This window comes from Drosophila serrata, unplaced genomic scaffold, assembly GCF_035046125.1.
Source record: "Drosophila serrata isolate PLE 108 unplaced genomic scaffold, ASM3504612v1 contig_360, whole genome shotgun sequence".
Taxonomy (NCBI): Eukaryota; Metazoa; Arthropoda; class Insecta; order Diptera; family Drosophilidae; genus Drosophila; species Drosophila serrata.
This window is the reverse complement of record NW_028257258.1, coordinates 613,789-629,727: the sequence shown is the minus strand read 5'-3', so window position 1 is coordinate 629,727 and position 15,939 is coordinate 613,789. Positions and strand designations below refer to the sequence as shown.

The following is a 15,939-nucleotide window of genomic DNA, read 5'->3' as shown; positions in this document are numbered from 1 at the left end:
TATTTGAGAGATAAACCGGAAATGGCGCAGCATTGAGCTAAATATATATGTAGATATGTATATCTACAGATTTCACAGCTTTTGCAATTGTTTTTGGTAACACTTTTCCTAATTAGTTGAAGCAATATTTAAACAAGAGCCGGGAAAACTTTAAAGTGAATGCGGCCAATGTATATATATTTCTTTTCACAAAAAACTTTGAACTGGCTATAAATCAAGTGCCCGTCCTCGCTCTCTCTTCGCTCTTGGCAATTCCATTACAAAAATTAAAAGCAAATCCAAAGAGAACATTTTCCTTCAACAAGGCCGGAAAAAAATGCCAAGAAAATAGTTATTAAATATTTCTTTGGCTCAATTGCTCAACAAACTTCTTCCAGCACCTACGGAAATAAATGAAAGGCAAGGAAATCCACCGGCCAAAAAAAGACACCCAGAAGTTGATCCTGATAAAGTTTCTGTATATACATTTTCTTTTGTGCATACTTTTTACGCAGCTTTTTCCATTCCCCTTTTTTTAACTATTAATTTGCCTGATTATCGTTTGAGCATTTAAATTTATTATATCAACCCGACCCTAGCAAGTTCACCCTCAGAGACACACTCGCACACAGAGCTCCTCAAGGCGACTCCACCATTTTCCATCCTCGCAAGTTGCTCCAGCAAACAAACTTTTAAATTCCATTAAGTGCAATAAATTTTGTAGCTGATATAGCCAGCCGGACGACGCGGCGCCCCTCTTCCGACCGACTTAAAGCTATAGCCATATTGCTTCAGGTGTGTTTTGCGACGGTGAGTTTAATTAGGCGCTGCAGCTAATTAAGCGGGTCTTGGCGGAAATAAGAAGGAAGCTTTAAGTCGCAGTTATGAGAAAGATCTGCAGATAGTTTGGGAATCGGAGAAAAAGTGAGAAAAGTAAATAAGTTGGCCTAATGGGACCACAGGTATTTGGGGGAATGTTAATAATTAAATACTTATACTAAAGTTTTAGAAATTTATTCTTAATACTACTTACATTTCGATTCTTGAAATAGTTAGTTATTTACCATGTAAAAACCAAACCAATCTAGTTTAAATTATATAAATAATACAACCCTCCAGTAATTCAGCAAGTACAAAAAGAAATCATAATTCCAAAGCCAAAAACCTTGTTCAGTAACCTCAACTAATGGCTAATATATGCACAGACCGTATAAACCTCAAGTTTATCTGCATGATTAACGAGTTGAGGTGGTTTTCCAGGCGAATAAAAAAATGTGAAACAAACTTTCCAGACATTTCAAAAAAGCCTGGCCACAAGCCAATGACTTCGAATTGAGCTCAAATATATAAAGAAGGCTGTGCATAGGAAAGCCAAACTCACATTTCAGACCACATTTCTAGCCACACAACTGTATCGAAAGTCAAATTCATAGCACACAAATCGCTCACGAGAAAAACTTAGAACTAAAATTTATAAAGTAAATTATTTGATTTATTAAAATTTCTCGCAAAAGAAGTAGAAGCAGGATGAACTCTGATGAGCAGAATCGGGAAGCTGCCTACGAGCAGATGGTGGAGGAGAGCATCAAGAGTCAGTTCGAGAAGAATGGAACTATGGCGGCTCTTCGAAGTGAAATGCATTTGAAGGTCCTTCAGTTGCTGCGGGGTCAGCAGAATATGCTCAAGCCAAAACTTCTGACTGGCGAAGTCACTAAATTAAACAAAACTCCCAGGGATCAGAGCTTGATCAAGCTAATTAATCAACTAATTATGGAATTCTTCAATTGGTTTGGCTACAGACACACCCTGGAGACGTTTCGCATGGAGACTGGTGATGATCTTGCCTTTCGAAGTGACCTAGAGGAAAGGCTTTTCATTATTCCCGACTCGAAGGACCTTCCTCTTTTGGCTCAACTTGTGATACGAGACTGGAAGTCAAGTCTGCCTAAGAAAACTCAGCGCCCAGTTCCACAGAATCCCCAACCCAAGGAGCAGATTGAAGTTCAGCCAATCAAAAGAGATGTGAAAGTCAAGAAATTAATTCAAAATAACAAAAAGCTCATTGCTAGTGACCCAGTGCGGAAAGTCATCACAATTAAACACCCAAAGGCCCCACGGCCACCACACCAGCCTCCGCCAATAACCAAAAAAGTGGATCGAAAAATAAGCGTGGAAAGCTCCGAGTCTGATCTTCTCGAGACTGACTTCAGCGTGGAGTCGGAGGACAGTGATGCCTATGCTGATATACCCGATAGACATGTCTTTGTGGATGACTTGCCGCCGGAGGGAAAGTACATTTCTGGCCATGGCGAAGAGGGTGCAACCCACGATGTACAACAAAATCTGGTTGAGTGTCTTATTCAGCAATATCAGAGGGAACTCACAACCGGAGACAAACCAATTTTATCCCAGAAACCACAGACAGCGAAGGGAAAGAAATGTGAAAAAACAGAATCAAATGTTTTCGAAGGCTTAGAATCCGGGAAAAAGTCCTCTAGCAATGCCAAGCAGGAGAAGGCCAGCAAAAAGAAACCTAAAGTTGTACCTAAAATCAGACCCACCTTGGCTGACGAACCCGAAACTCACATTATGGGAGTCAGTTTTGACAGTGAAGATTTCAGCGACGACGAGGTCTTCGGGTGATATCCTCCTTACTAAAGTGAAGATTCCTAGTAAATTTCTAGTCAATGGATAAATTTATTGCACTCAAAACAATCTTTTTCAAGTAAAAATAAAGCCTTTTTTAACAAACTCATAGCTGCCGCTCATTTAATTATCCTATTTCCCGTTGATACGTATAGCTTGTAAGGATTTACTTGCCCTTCTGCTGAAATATCCTCTGTCAGAAGTTCATTGGTCTCCTATTTAATATGCGAAACACAAACCAAAAGGTTAACAATTAGTTAACATGCCCTTTGGGGGCATCGACAGGTTCCCCTCGCACCAGAAATCGAAGTCGTTTTGTGGGTCCTGACAGCGTCCATTGTGTGCTACATCGTTATAATTGAAATCAATATCCCCCAGATGGTTCAATGCGGGAGGGTAAGTGCACCGGATACCGCCTGTCAATTGGATTGCATTAAAACGGCGTGCGAGTCTTAACACCATTAATTACAACGGCAATGAGTCAATATTATGACAGTTGCAACTGCGACCCTTGGCACAACAAAGGAGCTGGAGCTGGAGTGCGCGACCACACCAAGGACATGGAAAACAACAACCTCCACGACGTCTTCAATCAATTAATTAGGCCTATTTGGGGGTCTGTTGAGGGAGGGTAGCGGGTCTCTGACCCTTTCAAGCATTTCCGTAAATTTGATTGATTTTATGCAGATGATGGTGAAAGGATGTGCGAACAGCCTAGGGTCCTTGGAGACCGGACAGCCTTCCAATCAATGAGATAGCTGGGTTTAACTGAATGCTGAAAACTGATATTGATTTTAGGTGTGTGTGAATTGGCATTGTGCTTGACATGTCAAACGAGTGGAAACTCATGTGATTTCTGTGGGGTTTTGATTGGCCAAGTTAAATCTGGCTATCAGTCAATGCACAGGGAATAAAATGGGGCAAGTTAGTTAAGATTATTAATTAAAATAGTAATTAATAAAAGGTTTTGTATTTTTTAGATATATTTCTAAAGCAAAAATAAAATGTAAATTGATCTGAAGGAGTGAAAAATGTTTGCATTTCTTTAATATTTCACCCCAAAGTAATATAAATATTTATTTAAGAACCCTTTCCTCATTTTAAAAACAAAACTTTCGCAAAAAAATCGTACTTTATGAATAGAATGCAGATTTGTTATACTGAATATTAAGAACATTTTTTAGTGTCTCATAATTATCAGCAATAAATTTCTAGCGATATTTAAATTTCAGAAACGTGATGGTATATAATTTTGTTTCAGGTAAACCAATTTATCTATCCCGTATTTTTCCTACATTTCTAATTCATTCTCCTCTTCTTTAACATTACTTACCTTTCCGACTTCATTAACGAAGCAGTGTTGCCGAGTTATGGCCACCTGTATATGATAAGTTAGATTCTGAGCAGAAATAAGCTAAATATAAAAAAGAAATTCTGAAAAACAAGCCAAACAAACCCAAATACCAGAATATAAATATGTGTGCTTTTATTTTCCTTCACTCACCTTCTATTTCTCTTTCTCTTTGGATGTTTTAAATTGTCTTAAAATTGCTAGTTCGATTTTGCTTTTTGATTTTGACACTAACACTTAACACTTTGCGAACATTTTAAATTTTACCTTTACTTTCTTTGGTTTCATAATAACACAAAAAAAAAACAAAAAAAAACACACACATTTAATTTTTTTATTTCAATAAATACACACAATTATTGACACCAAAAAAAAAAACAAAAACAAAAAAAAGAAACCAAAGAAAATGAAAAACACTGCACTTTAAAACTCGCGGCACTTCACTTTACTTGGCAAACCTTTTCACGGTCATTTCATATTGAAATATATATATAAACATATGTATGAATGTCTGTATGTGCATATCAATAATTTATATTGTTATCTTTGGGTTAAAAGAAACGGGATCCCATTGGCGTAACTGTAATGGGCGGTCACCAAGCCAAGCTTTTTATTTTTGCTTCTTGATAACATGCGAACATGCACACATAAATATATATATAGTATTACATACATACATACATATCATATATGTATATTTTCTTATCAGCAAAAACACACCACGAAAAAAAGCAAGAAACTCAGGTGAACTGAAGACTCATATGGTACAACTGCATTTTTTTTATTTCCAAGTACTTTATTCGTTTTATTCTTGAAAACTAAAAGAGCAAAACACACACTGAGAGTATTTGATTAACACTTAATTGCACTTGATGATCAATATTAACACTTTTAATGAAACAGAAAGATGAGAAAGATTATCAGCACATTACACATCTATTCACAGAGAGAATTAGAGATAAGAGAGAGAATACAGATGTGGCCTTATTTCTAAACTTTTTTTACCTTGGAGATTTCTACCTAACATTTTGCATTCATTGTTAAGCTCTTTCAACTTCAACTAAGCTTGATTTAGCTTTGAATAAGCTAAGCTCACAGCGCCGCCCAGAAAGCACTCAAATATGTTATATGGCCAACATAAACAACCTCCAACTGGTGCCACGATTAACTGATGTTCGCATTTCTGCAATATACTCAATTGTTCTCCTATATATATACAAATGTACATATATATAAACATATCCATGGCATATCAATAACCTGTGTGGGGGGGCTGCGTACGAAAAATGCAATTTTAATTAGCCAGACGTGCGACAAACGCACGTAGCGCACATAACCGCAAGATGGTGCTGCAATTAGGCGGAGCCATCCAGAGTAGGAGGGGATACTCCTACTTCTACCATTTCCCAGTGGTATTTCCTGGTCCCTGGCCCAGTCACTCAGTCACCATCGGTGACTACGTGCCGCTCTGCCAAACAAAATTATGTGGCCAAAATGTTCGCGTAAGGTGGGGTGATCGGAGGGCTTTGGCCAAATTACTTTATCGATTTGCCTGGTACATTTGTACAGTGCGGCTTGTTGCATACATTACCCGCCGCCGAATGGCTGGAATGGCAGGGGGATGGATGGATGGACGGGTTGGATCGGATCGGGGAGAGTCAGCCGCTGGATGACCACGCTAACGAGCCTCATTAGTGGCATGCGTGGCGTTGGCGGCATCATTCGGTGCCCCCGCGTTGACATGTGGAAACTGCCGGGAACGTGATTTCTTCTGGGATTCAGTGCTGTAATGATTGCCGCCAAGCGGCGAAAGATTGCAGACCAATTGAAAGCAGGAAACTGCGGGAACTTATGGTACATCTTTCGAAATTATATCGTTATCTCAAAACTTTAAATATGTCGGAATTTAAATCGTTATTGCAAAGTGTTCAACGTAGTCCAACAACGTGCCTAAAATTGCCTCAGTCCTTTTCAGCTCACATGGCGTATGTGTAATATTTTTGGAAACTGCGGGACGTTATAAAACATCTTTAAAAATTATCTCGTTATCTTAAACCTTAAATATGTCAGAATTTAAATCGTTATTTCAAAGTGTTTCAAGTAGTCAAAAACGTGAAAATTGCCTTGGTCTCTTCCGGCTCACATGGCGTATGTGTAATATTTTTGGAAAATCTTCCAAACTTACTTCCTTCTCTCAAACTTCAAATGTCAGAATTTAATTTGTTATTTAAAAGTGCTTCAGCTAATCAAGAACGTGTCGAAAAGCTAAAATTCAATCAAAACCAATTTAATATTTCAATTTAAATCCTTCTCACTTTTCACTCAGTCACTCAGCTCAAAAAGAATTAAATTTCTTTCCCAAACTAATCTTATTTGATTTCAAATTAAGTTAAAACACCATTAGAGTTAACTAAATTTCCGAAAATTATGAACTTCCAATGTGTTTTGAGCAATACAAACAAAATGCAAACAAATTGCCTTCGTCTCTTCCGGCTCACATGGCGTATGTGTAATATTTTTGGTCAGTTTTCTGGCCTCAGCTCTCCAGCAGAATTATCCAATGATTTGCGGTTTTATTGGACAGACCCGAGGGCTGTGTGAGGGGAAAAGCTTATGAAAATTTGTTCGGTTTGGCCCACATTGTTTACAGCAATTTTATTGTGGCCAAGTTTCGTCTATCATTTTGTGGTTTCTGGCCTAAGTTCACATGCAGGCACATATAAATGTATAATCCAATCCCGGCTGTATATCCTCGCAAGAGTCAGGCTGTACAACTTTTGTGGGAGAGCAAACTTTGATGAGTTGACGAAAATAGAAAGAAACGAGACATCGTGGCTGATCACCACAAACTTAATGACACTTGAAATAAGCTTGACTCTGAGTCACACATAAATATATATGTTATATACTTGTTTATGTTGATTCTATAATAATGCGACATAACGACCAGGCTGCAGTGAAGCGAAAAACGCATTTTAGTGATTCTTAATGCGAAAGCAATTTGAAAAGTTGCCCAGCATAAAAAACAAAGCAGTTCTTACGATACTAAGGACATTATTTGAGAAGGAGCAGGAGTTTTCCTTTTTTCAATGACTCAATAATCCTATAACAATTTTTACATTTTTGTCTTAAATTTAACAACGCTGCAAAGGTTTTTTACTGATAGGTAAAATGGAAATTTCATATATCAAAATACTTAACTAATTTGCATCTAATTTCCAACTGCTATAAAGTAACTATTAGATATGTAAGTTAAATTTTCTAAATACACTGAACATATAGTAAAAGCTAGGTTTCTAGTGCGATTGCAGATGAAAATTTATATATAAGTGTAGTTGTTGGCGTAAAGTAATCTCAGCTTACCAAACCCTCTGTAAATATTAATGCCGCCGACAGGTGTGATTTCCCACAACCCAATTTAAGCCAGATCACATATCGCACTATTGGCAATAATATGTATCTGATTTTGTGGGGATTATCTAGAAGGGAGAGTAAGGACAATCAAACGATTGCAATTGCTGCGATTAATGTATTGAAGGGAGCGGGTGGTAGACACAAAACTCTACCAGTCTATTAAGTTTTCCATTACATCAGATACCGATCAGGACACGCCTGCTTCGCAAACATAGACTCACACCCACCCATAGACTCACACTCACACACACAAGGCATGCCAACATATGGGGTAACTTCAAACGTAAATCGAATAAAAGGCCCAAAGTAAAAGCAGTTACCAATAGCTAAAGACGTCAAGCCTTCCATTCCCTGATTCTTAAATGTGTGAGCCAAGGAATGAGGCAAGGTCCTTCTGGCAAATGCAGTGTGTATGTGTGTGTGTGTGTGTGTGCGTGGGAGTTCCATGACAACAATGGCATTTTGATACTTTTGTATGAGATTTAATGAAATTTGAATCCTTTTGTTGAGTGGAATGACAACAGCAAGGAAGCTGTTGTAGACGCCGATGGAGAAGATGGGGAAAAGTGGCAGGAAGCAGGACGCAGGAAGGGGAAGAACAAGAAGCATTCGCCTTTGGGCAAGTTTCGTGTGGCCACACTGAGCGAAATGTTTGGTTCGACTTTGATTTTAAATTAAATTACTAAATATATTGCCCTACTTATAAAACTGATGTTGATATATCTATACTTAAAGGGAAAGTAAATAAATCGATATTTTAATAAAGGTCTTACGAAGCATAATAGTTTTTCATATAATTTTCGATATTATAGGTTTTTGAGCTTTAAAAAAATCATATTACTATATTGGAGATTAACTGGGTTGATCTTTTCTGAACCAGTTGTTTATCCAAGCCTGCTGAAGTTTATAAAATTGCTAATTTAAAATGAATTTAACAACACTTTCTAGGTTTAAAACATATAATTTTCACATTAGATATAAAACTATATCCCATAGAGATTTATTTTAAAATTGCTTAAATATCTTCCTCAACTATTTCTTGCAGTACCTTCAATATTCATGTAGTTAAGGGATATATATTTCGGTATTTATACGTATAGATAAATGTGTACATTTTGGTGTCTTACAACAATAGTAAAACAATCTTCTTAATGCACACTTTGGCCTAAAGGAATTTTTCCACTTGTAAAGCGATACTTATAGGACAGAGAATATGCGTTCCGGGTTCAGGATCCAGTCCCATTTACCCAACCGACCCTCCCTCCCAGACGTGCGTGTATTTATAGATAGGAGAATATATATATGTATGTATATATATATATTGACAGAGAAACATGTTAATAAACAGCTGGAAGTTTGGTTTATTGTCATCAGGAAAACTCTTCAGAAAGAAACATCAAGTCGATGGGAATAAGATTTATACAGACACCCGCACACGCACCAAAATATTTGAGACAATATGCTCGAGGGAGCTTGCCAAAAGGGTTCTCTTGTTTGTCCGGGGTTTTGCTGAGGTATCAATAACATTGTTGTCCTGGGAAAAAGTGAGAGGAGTGGGAGTGGGTGTGGGAGTGAGAGCGGGAGTGGGTGTGGCTGTGGGAGGGAAGCTGCAACCAGAACAACGTGGCTCCTCTCCACTTATATTAGTTGCTTGACAAAGATGCCGGTTGGCAGCCATGAAGGATGTGGTGTGTGTCTGTGTGTGTGTGCGTGTTTGTAAGGATGATGCCCCATCATTGAGGGGCGCCATCTCTGGGACCACTTTTCATGTTTGCCCATAGTTAAAACCTATTTTCAAGTTTTATTTCATGTTTGTGATTGTACAATGTCTGGTTTGTTGGTAATATAAATCAGGGCTTTAATATTTATGTATAATAGGTAAATTTCTTTTGCCTTGTATGCATAATTATAATTTTATGTAGAATTTATTTTTATTATTTTAATTTTAGTGACAAGTTTGCAACGCATTGAGAAAGTCATTTCCGATCATAAAAAGTATATATGTATGTACATACATATATTCTCGATCATATATATATGTATGTATGTATATGTATGTATGTATATGTATATATGTATGTATATATGTATATATGTATGTATGTATGTAGGTATGTATGTATGTATGTATGTTTGTATGTATATTCATCAACAGCAGAACTAGCCATGTCCGTCTCTGTCGGCCTCCCGCCCTCTCTCCCTCAGTCTCTGAAAATTTGGTATTGTATCTCTCCCTCTCTCTCTGTGTATCTCTAAGATAGCACTTTCTCTAGCGCTCTCGAATTCGCTTTCTCTGCTCTTCTCTTTACTCGGACTCTATAAATGCAGGTGCTGCCGTCCCACTGGCCTCAGTCTGTCCCTGGGGTACCCAGTGTTAACATCTCTGGTGATAGTGTTAGTGATTGCCCTTCGACTCCAAAATTGTCGACTGACCAATGCAATACAGATGGATATCGAGGAAGAAGCTTAATTGAAGTCACCTAATAATGCAGTATTGCTTTACCATTACAAGTATATCATTTGTATTAATATATTTGGTATTGGAGGGAACAAGCCTAGGTTTAGAATCAGCTGACCTAGCTATGCATTTGTTTTCCTATTAATTCGCTTATTCCCATAGACAAACTAAGTTAACACCTGAAATACTGATAAAAGCTGTCATTCCCTTTCTTAAACTTCCAAAGACGAGAGCCAATATCTAATACGTGTACGGTGTACTCCTTTCCATACACATTTAATATTTGGCCCTGACAAGACACTGAACATGCAATTACTAACTTCAAGGATAGTGATGCCTTGAGAGTGTCACATTCAGGCCATTTTATAGTAACAGGATACACTCACTCAAGTGGAGAATGCAAGGGACGTTAGCTTATTTAAAGGTATTTCATTACTCAACACACATTTTAGCGGTTTTGTTGGTCGGCAGCAATAGCAGCGTCTTTTTCTCAAAGTTTTTAATTAAAAAATTACTCATATCGCTGGCGGGTTGAATATAGTGGTATATAGTGGTACTCCACTCCTCCCTCAGTGGGGAAAGATAAATTTCCTGGCTTGACGAAATATTCATGTGGTTCTCGGCTGAAAGAGGAAAACTGTGCAGCAAGTTTATGAAAATTCTTTGTTTATGCCAAGGTGTGCGTCAAGCTGTGTGTGTGTTGTGTGCGTGTGTGGAAATTCTGTTGGTTTGTTAATTTTGCGCTGCCTCACCGTTGCTGTCAAATTTATATGCTGGTTAGCTCAGCTAGGAAAACTTTTCGGGTTTCGACTGATGAACGCACATTTGTCTGCACACTCGTCTGTGTGATTTTCTAATTTATGAGCCCAGTTAAATGTGGGACAATGTCTCTCAAATATTTTGAAAATTAGACTGGAAAATAAGTCAAAAGTTTGCAATGCGCCATTTTATTAAATAACATATTTTCTAGATCAGCATCAACAGCCGAGTCAAGCTAATCGCATCAGAAATCTCGATTTCTTGAAAACATTGTTATACAAGCATATCAATAAATATCGATTCAAAGAATGCGAATATTTGAAGCTTATTTATTATCAAATCGATCCTATAATTCAATTGCAAGTGTATATAAGGTTCGGCTTCCCGTTTTCTTTCTTGTTTTAATTCAATATTTCTTTCATTCTTATCTACACAATGTTTCTGTTTTCGACACTCTAATTAATTGTACAATATATAATGTATATATATTTGCGCATACTACAACACAATGCAAAACTAAAAACAATCAATTGTTTAAGAGAAAACTAGCTTAAATACGAATCCAATATTGAAGTAACCAGTGTAAGTTACAATATTCTTTGTCCAAACAAATAAACTCGAACATGTAACAGAACAAAGCTCAAATGATCCAGAAAAGCACAAAACAAAACCTGGCGAAACAATAATGTTTGGGTTTTATTCCAAATTAGAAAACATTCTTGGTCCCTCTCATCTCAATAAGAATGAAACGAAGGCACATGAAAAGGTAGAAATTACATGGAAAACAGAAAAAGCTTCGCACACGCACACGTCAGTACATTTATTTCGTATTTTGGCAGCTTAAATATTTCACAAACTAATATCAATTCAATTTGTATGCATTGACAACAGAGCAAGTGTGTGTTTGGAGGTTTGGAGGTGGTGTCCTCTGCCAGAAGGTGTATGTATGCGCACAGGTGAAGGAATTTAGTCAATACAAATTATTTATGGTTTCCTGATAAGAGCAAAAGGCCAGCGATGTTATGGTTATATTTGTATGCTCATTTGCATGGCACACAGGAGAGTGTAAACAATCAACATTAAATAATGTTTTTATTAAAACAAGGTATGGTATGTTTTAAACCTTAGTTTTAAACTCATACGTTGAATGAATCTTCTAATAATCTCCTATTCCTTCTCTTTAATTTAACTTAAATAAATGCATAATATATCTAATAGCTCATTAATATCGAATTTATTATACAAAGCTTTTTAGCATAATAAGAATTTGTGTATTATTTTATTTCATAAATTATGTTTTCATTACTCTGCGTTTTGAATTTAATTATACACTTCAAAAATCTTTCAAATTTATTGCGCCAAAACTATCGCTTATCGCACCAATCGAATTTCATTATCAACAAGTTGGCAGCCCCCTCTTGAAGAAAACACAGCACAGCTATTCTATTCTCAAACAGTTGGCAGCCCTGGGGGTGAAGAAAGCTAAATCTACGTGGAGGCAAAAAGTCCAAACTCAAATAATGGCAAACAAACCGAAAAAAGAGGAAGACAGCGGCAACGATTGGAATCAGAGCGACGAGGATGACAACTGGGACGACTGGGGAGACGACGAGGATAAGTTTGTGCATGTGGAGAACGAGACGCAGCCACAACCCCAGCAGCAGAAAGATGGAAGCAACAACAACGCAAAAGCCAGAGAGGATGTGGTGGTGACACAGAAGCAGCAGCCGCCAGCTGCTGCTCCGCCCCCATCGATTTCAAACACATCATCCTCGTGGGGCCTGTGGGGCGGGAAACTGAGCTCCGTGCTAAGCACAGCCACCGAGGGATTAGGTACCATAACCACTCAGGTGAACCAGGGCTTGAGTCAGATCATAGGCGTGCCCGATCCCGAAGAACTCGCTCGCATCAATGCAGCTGAACAGGCAGCTGCCAAGGAGCTGCCAGTTGACAACACCGAAAGGGAGAAATCCCCAGCAGGAACGCCTGAAGAAACCACAGAAACAGAAGGCGAGGCGTCCCCCGCCTTCGGCCTTGGCTTCGTTACAAATCTAGGCTCCAAGGTACTAAACACAGGGCTGGACACCCTCGAAGGCATTGGCAAAAAGACCATGACGATACTGCAAGACAACGATCCCAAGTTGATGAACAAGCGGAAGCTCCTGGGACTGGAGGCCAACAAACCCAATCTCAGTGCTCTGCTGCTGGAGGCGAAGAAGGATGCAGACCAAATGGAGGAGTCACTCCAACAGTTGCGGCTAGAGAAGCAAAAGGCGCAGCTTCGCTTTGAGATTCTCTTCGAGCACTACTGCGGCCTGGTGCACTACGAGGCACTGGAGATCCTATCGAAGGAGTCGTGCCTCAAGCTGGACACCCTCCGGGATGCGGTTAGTGGCAACGCTCTGTCCGAGCTGCAGGAAACAATCAGCGAAGTGAAGGAGCTGCTCGAACTGGAGGATTTGGAGTGCGAAAGCGAGGGCGACTACGACTCTCAGGAGCTGAGCGAGCGACTGGCGGGTACCATTGCTGATGCCGAGCTGGGGATTCAGTTTGATGATGTGGCCAAGTGAGTAGTTTCTCTTTTTTCACATAGTATATTATTTAATTAATATCTTTGAACGCTTAACAGACACTGGTCGCTGTGCCTGGAGTGGCTGTCATCGGATGAGGCCACCTCTGCCGATCTAGAGCAGGCCTATGCCAAGAGCATCCACGCTCTGAGCGAAGCCTGCGCCCTGGAGATGTGCAAGCTGCACAAAATCGCCGAACTGCTGCTGGTGAAACCACATCACAGCACTGCCAACGAGGTGGACGGCGTAGTCAATCTCTGCAAACAATTTAACGGACACCTCCAGGGTCTCAGCCACAGGTTCGCCGCCATTTTGAGCAGCAAGCCGGAACCAGAGGAGGCCAAGGCCCGAGTTAGCACATTCTTCTCCGAAATGCTATCGGGGGTGCAGTTTATAGAGAAGGCTTACAAACTTTTTACGCCCATCCTGCAGATGGGAGCTGTCTAAACAGATCAAAATCTATTTGTTGTCCTTGCTATTTTTACGATTAATGTCCTCTACTCTTGTTTTCCATATATAAATGTAAACAAAATATTATTGAATAGTATGCAAATTATTGTGATAACATTCCAGTAAAAAATAGGGCTTTTTTATGGGATTAAAGTTGATTTTAATTGTTAATTTATAGGTTCAGGACTGAATATTTTTGTTTTTCAAGCAACCTGTAGCTTTTGTTTTGAACTATAACCGATAGAAAAGGCGCGGAGATAGTTATCAAACTAGATCAGTTCAGTTTCTTAACGACTTCAACGCACATCCAATCCGATCGCTTCCAAAAATAAGATCAAATTTAGCATATTATAAAGTTTTATTTCGAATAAACCTAATTTCATGCCATGTCGTCTGCGCATAGTAATCGGCCGGTAATCCTACTAAAGGTTCCATCCTCTGATGATTTATATGGATCGGCCATGCGCCGCCATAACCTAGATCCAATTTACATAGCTCCCTCGCAATTTGTGTTTAAGAATTTAAAGCAACTGCAAATGAAGCTCCAGGAACCGCACAAGTACGCAGGGATTATCTTTGCCTCCCCCCGATGTGTTCAGGCGGTTAACGAGGCTCTAGAGAAGGCTCCACTACCCAATTGCTGGCGCTCTCTCAACAATTACTCCCTGGGCAAAAGCACACACAGCTTGGTTTGGAATACCTTGCAGAGACTGTCCACTATGGGTGATTATACAGTAAATGCCCATAACTTGTGTGACCTGATCGTAGAAACTTTCGGACCCAAACGGGAGCTTCCGCTGCTAATACCCTGTGGCAATGGAGTCGGACATACGCTTCGACTGCGGCTGGTGGCCCAGGGATTCCGGGTGGACGTCTGCGAGGTCTACGAGAATCAGTCCCATCCAGAGTTCAACAATCAGATGCGTCATGCCCTCAAGCTTAAGCGAATGGAGACAATTGTTTTCTTCGGGCCCTCCAGCGTTCGCAGTTCTCAGGAGTTTTTCGAAAGTTACAAGGTTTCCGTCAAGGATCGCAAGCTTATCGCTGTCGGAGACGCTACCAGGAAAGCCATGGAGGACGCGGGGCTGCAGGTGAACGCCGTGGTGGAAGCTACAAACGTGGATAAGCTGATTAAGACCATCGTAACTTAGTTTGTTTGTGATTGTTTGTTATTACGTGTTTGTACTTTTGGTATCGTTTCCAAATCTGTTTAGTGCCATTGCAGGGGTTTAATCCCAGAAGAGGTTTCCGTAACTCGATCAGATCTGCAAAATAAATGTTAATGAGAAAGTTATTCAAATCATTTGAATATTAATATAATATAACTAATGTAGATTCCAGCTTTAAATTAGTTTAAACTTTAAAATCAACATATATTAATATTTTCGAAGTCCTCGTAAAAAATTTTAATGATTTTTCAATGGTATGAATACGGTCACATCGCTAGCGGTCACTATGGCAAATCGATGTAATTCTATTTTGGTTGTTCGAACTTTTGTTTTGCTGTCTCTATTTGGATATCCAGGCGGGTATAGCTCTAAGGATCTTCGAACATCCGATTTCGGTGGCACTATGGCAGCATCTAAATCCGCGCAACTCTTCGCGTGCAACTTCGAGGTGTTTGGACGTGTGCAAGGTACTTCAAAAAGCCATGTACCAGATCTGACTTAACTAATCTGTCCCATTTATTGCAGGAGTGTTCTTCCGCAAGGTAAGTGAACATTTCGTTGTCTGATTAGCTGGATGGATGTAAATCTTTCGATGTAGTTCACGGCACAAGCGGCCAATACGCTGGGCATCAAGGGCTGGTGCATGAACACTAAGGATGGAACTGTCAAGGGACAACTGGAGGGACCTCTGCAGCAGCTGAACGAAATGTAATACCTGGAAATTAGTAGCTGGTCTAAAGAATTTACCCATTGCCCCACAATTTTGCAGGAAACATTGGCTCCAGACCAAGGGCAGTCCCCAGTCCAGCATCACAAAGGCAGAGTTCTCGCCGGCAAAGGAGATCGATGCCTACACGTTCAGTAGCTTCGAAATAAGGCGTTAACATAAATCCTGCGAAGGAACTCCACTCGAGGCTCAATATATTTTTTTAGTTCAGTTATTAGAGAATTCCTCTTTGGGCGTGCATAGATTGCACAAAGTGTTATTCAGATCCAACTCTGTAAATTGCTTCCATAAAACACATTCTTATAATTTAGCCATAAAATCCCAAAACAAAAACAAATATATCGAAACACCTATCGCACGGTTGCATTCCATGGTAGGAGCCCGCGCCCAGTGTTGCCATATGCGGAAAAGTAACG

At 39.4% G+C, this 15,939-nt stretch overlaps 4 protein-coding genes across 4 annotated transcripts; all 4 read left to right on the top strand.

Moving 5' to 3' along the window:
* Positions 1-1,338: 1,338 nt before the first annotated feature.
* Positions 1,339-2,734, top strand: LOC110191805 (uncharacterized). Its single transcript, XM_020962757.2, has one exon. It carries the CDS (start codon positions 1,507-1,509, stop codon positions 2,620-2,622), a length of 1,116 nt encoding a protein of 371 aa, XP_020818416.2. The 5' UTR covers positions 1,339-1,506; the 3' UTR covers positions 2,623-2,734.
* A 9,294-nt stretch (positions 2,735-12,028) lies between these two features.
* LOC110191846 (protein FAM114A2) lies at positions 12,029-13,662 on the top strand. Its single transcript, XM_020962821.2, has 2 exons — positions 12,029-13,173; positions 13,237-13,662. Exons 1-2 carry the CDS (start codon positions 12,128-12,130, stop codon positions 13,622-13,624), a joined length of 1,434 nt encoding a protein of 477 aa, XP_020818480.2. The 5' UTR covers positions 12,029-12,127; the 3' UTR covers positions 13,625-13,662.
* Uros2 (Uroporphyrinogen III synthase 2) lies at positions 13,248-14,927 on the top strand. The gene has a single exon (XM_020962824.2). It carries the CDS (start codon positions 14,014-14,016, stop codon positions 14,776-14,778), a length of 765 nt encoding a protein of 254 aa, XP_020818483.1. The 5' UTR covers positions 13,248-14,013; the 3' UTR covers positions 14,779-14,927.
* Positions 14,928-15,049: 122 nt separating this feature from the next.
* On the top strand, positions 15,050-15,876 carry Acyp2 (Acylphosphatase 2). The gene is made up of 4 exons (XM_020962825.2): positions 15,050-15,263; positions 15,322-15,338; positions 15,395-15,504; positions 15,566-15,876. The coding sequence occupies exons 1-4, from the start codon at positions 15,053-15,055 to the stop codon at positions 15,678-15,680; spliced, it is 453 nt and encodes a 150-aa protein (XP_020818484.2). The 5' UTR covers positions 15,050-15,052; the 3' UTR covers positions 15,681-15,876.
* The last annotated feature ends 63 nt before the right edge of the window (positions 15,877-15,939 follow it).

What these genes read in the sequence shown, in the direction of transcription:
- LOC110191805 (XM_020962757.2), top strand. Translation starts at nt 1,507, where the DNA reads ATGAACTCTGATGAGCAGAATCGGGAAGCTGCCTACGAGCAGATGGTG.
- LOC110191846 (XM_020962821.2), top strand. Translation starts at nt 12,128, where the DNA reads ATGGCAAACAAACCGAAAAAAGAGGAAGACAGCGGCAACGATTGGAAT. An exon ending in CAGTTTGATGATGTGGCCAA is followed by an intron (nt 13,174 to 13,236) that starts GTGAGTAGTTTC and finishes AACGCTTAACAG; the next exon opens with ACACTGGTCGCTGTGCCTGG.
- Uros2 (XM_020962824.2), top strand. Translation starts at nt 14,014, where the DNA reads ATGTCGTCTGCGCATAGTAATCGGCCGGTAATCCTACTAAAGGTTCCA.
- Acyp2 (XM_020962825.2), top strand. Translation starts at nt 15,053, where the DNA reads ATGAATACGGTCACATCGCTAGCGGTCACTATGGCAAATCGATGTAAT. An exon ending in CTGCAGCAGCTGAACGAAAT is followed by an intron (nt 15,505 to 15,565) that starts GTAATACCTGGA and finishes ACAATTTTGCAG; the next exon opens with GAAACATTGGCTCCAGACCA.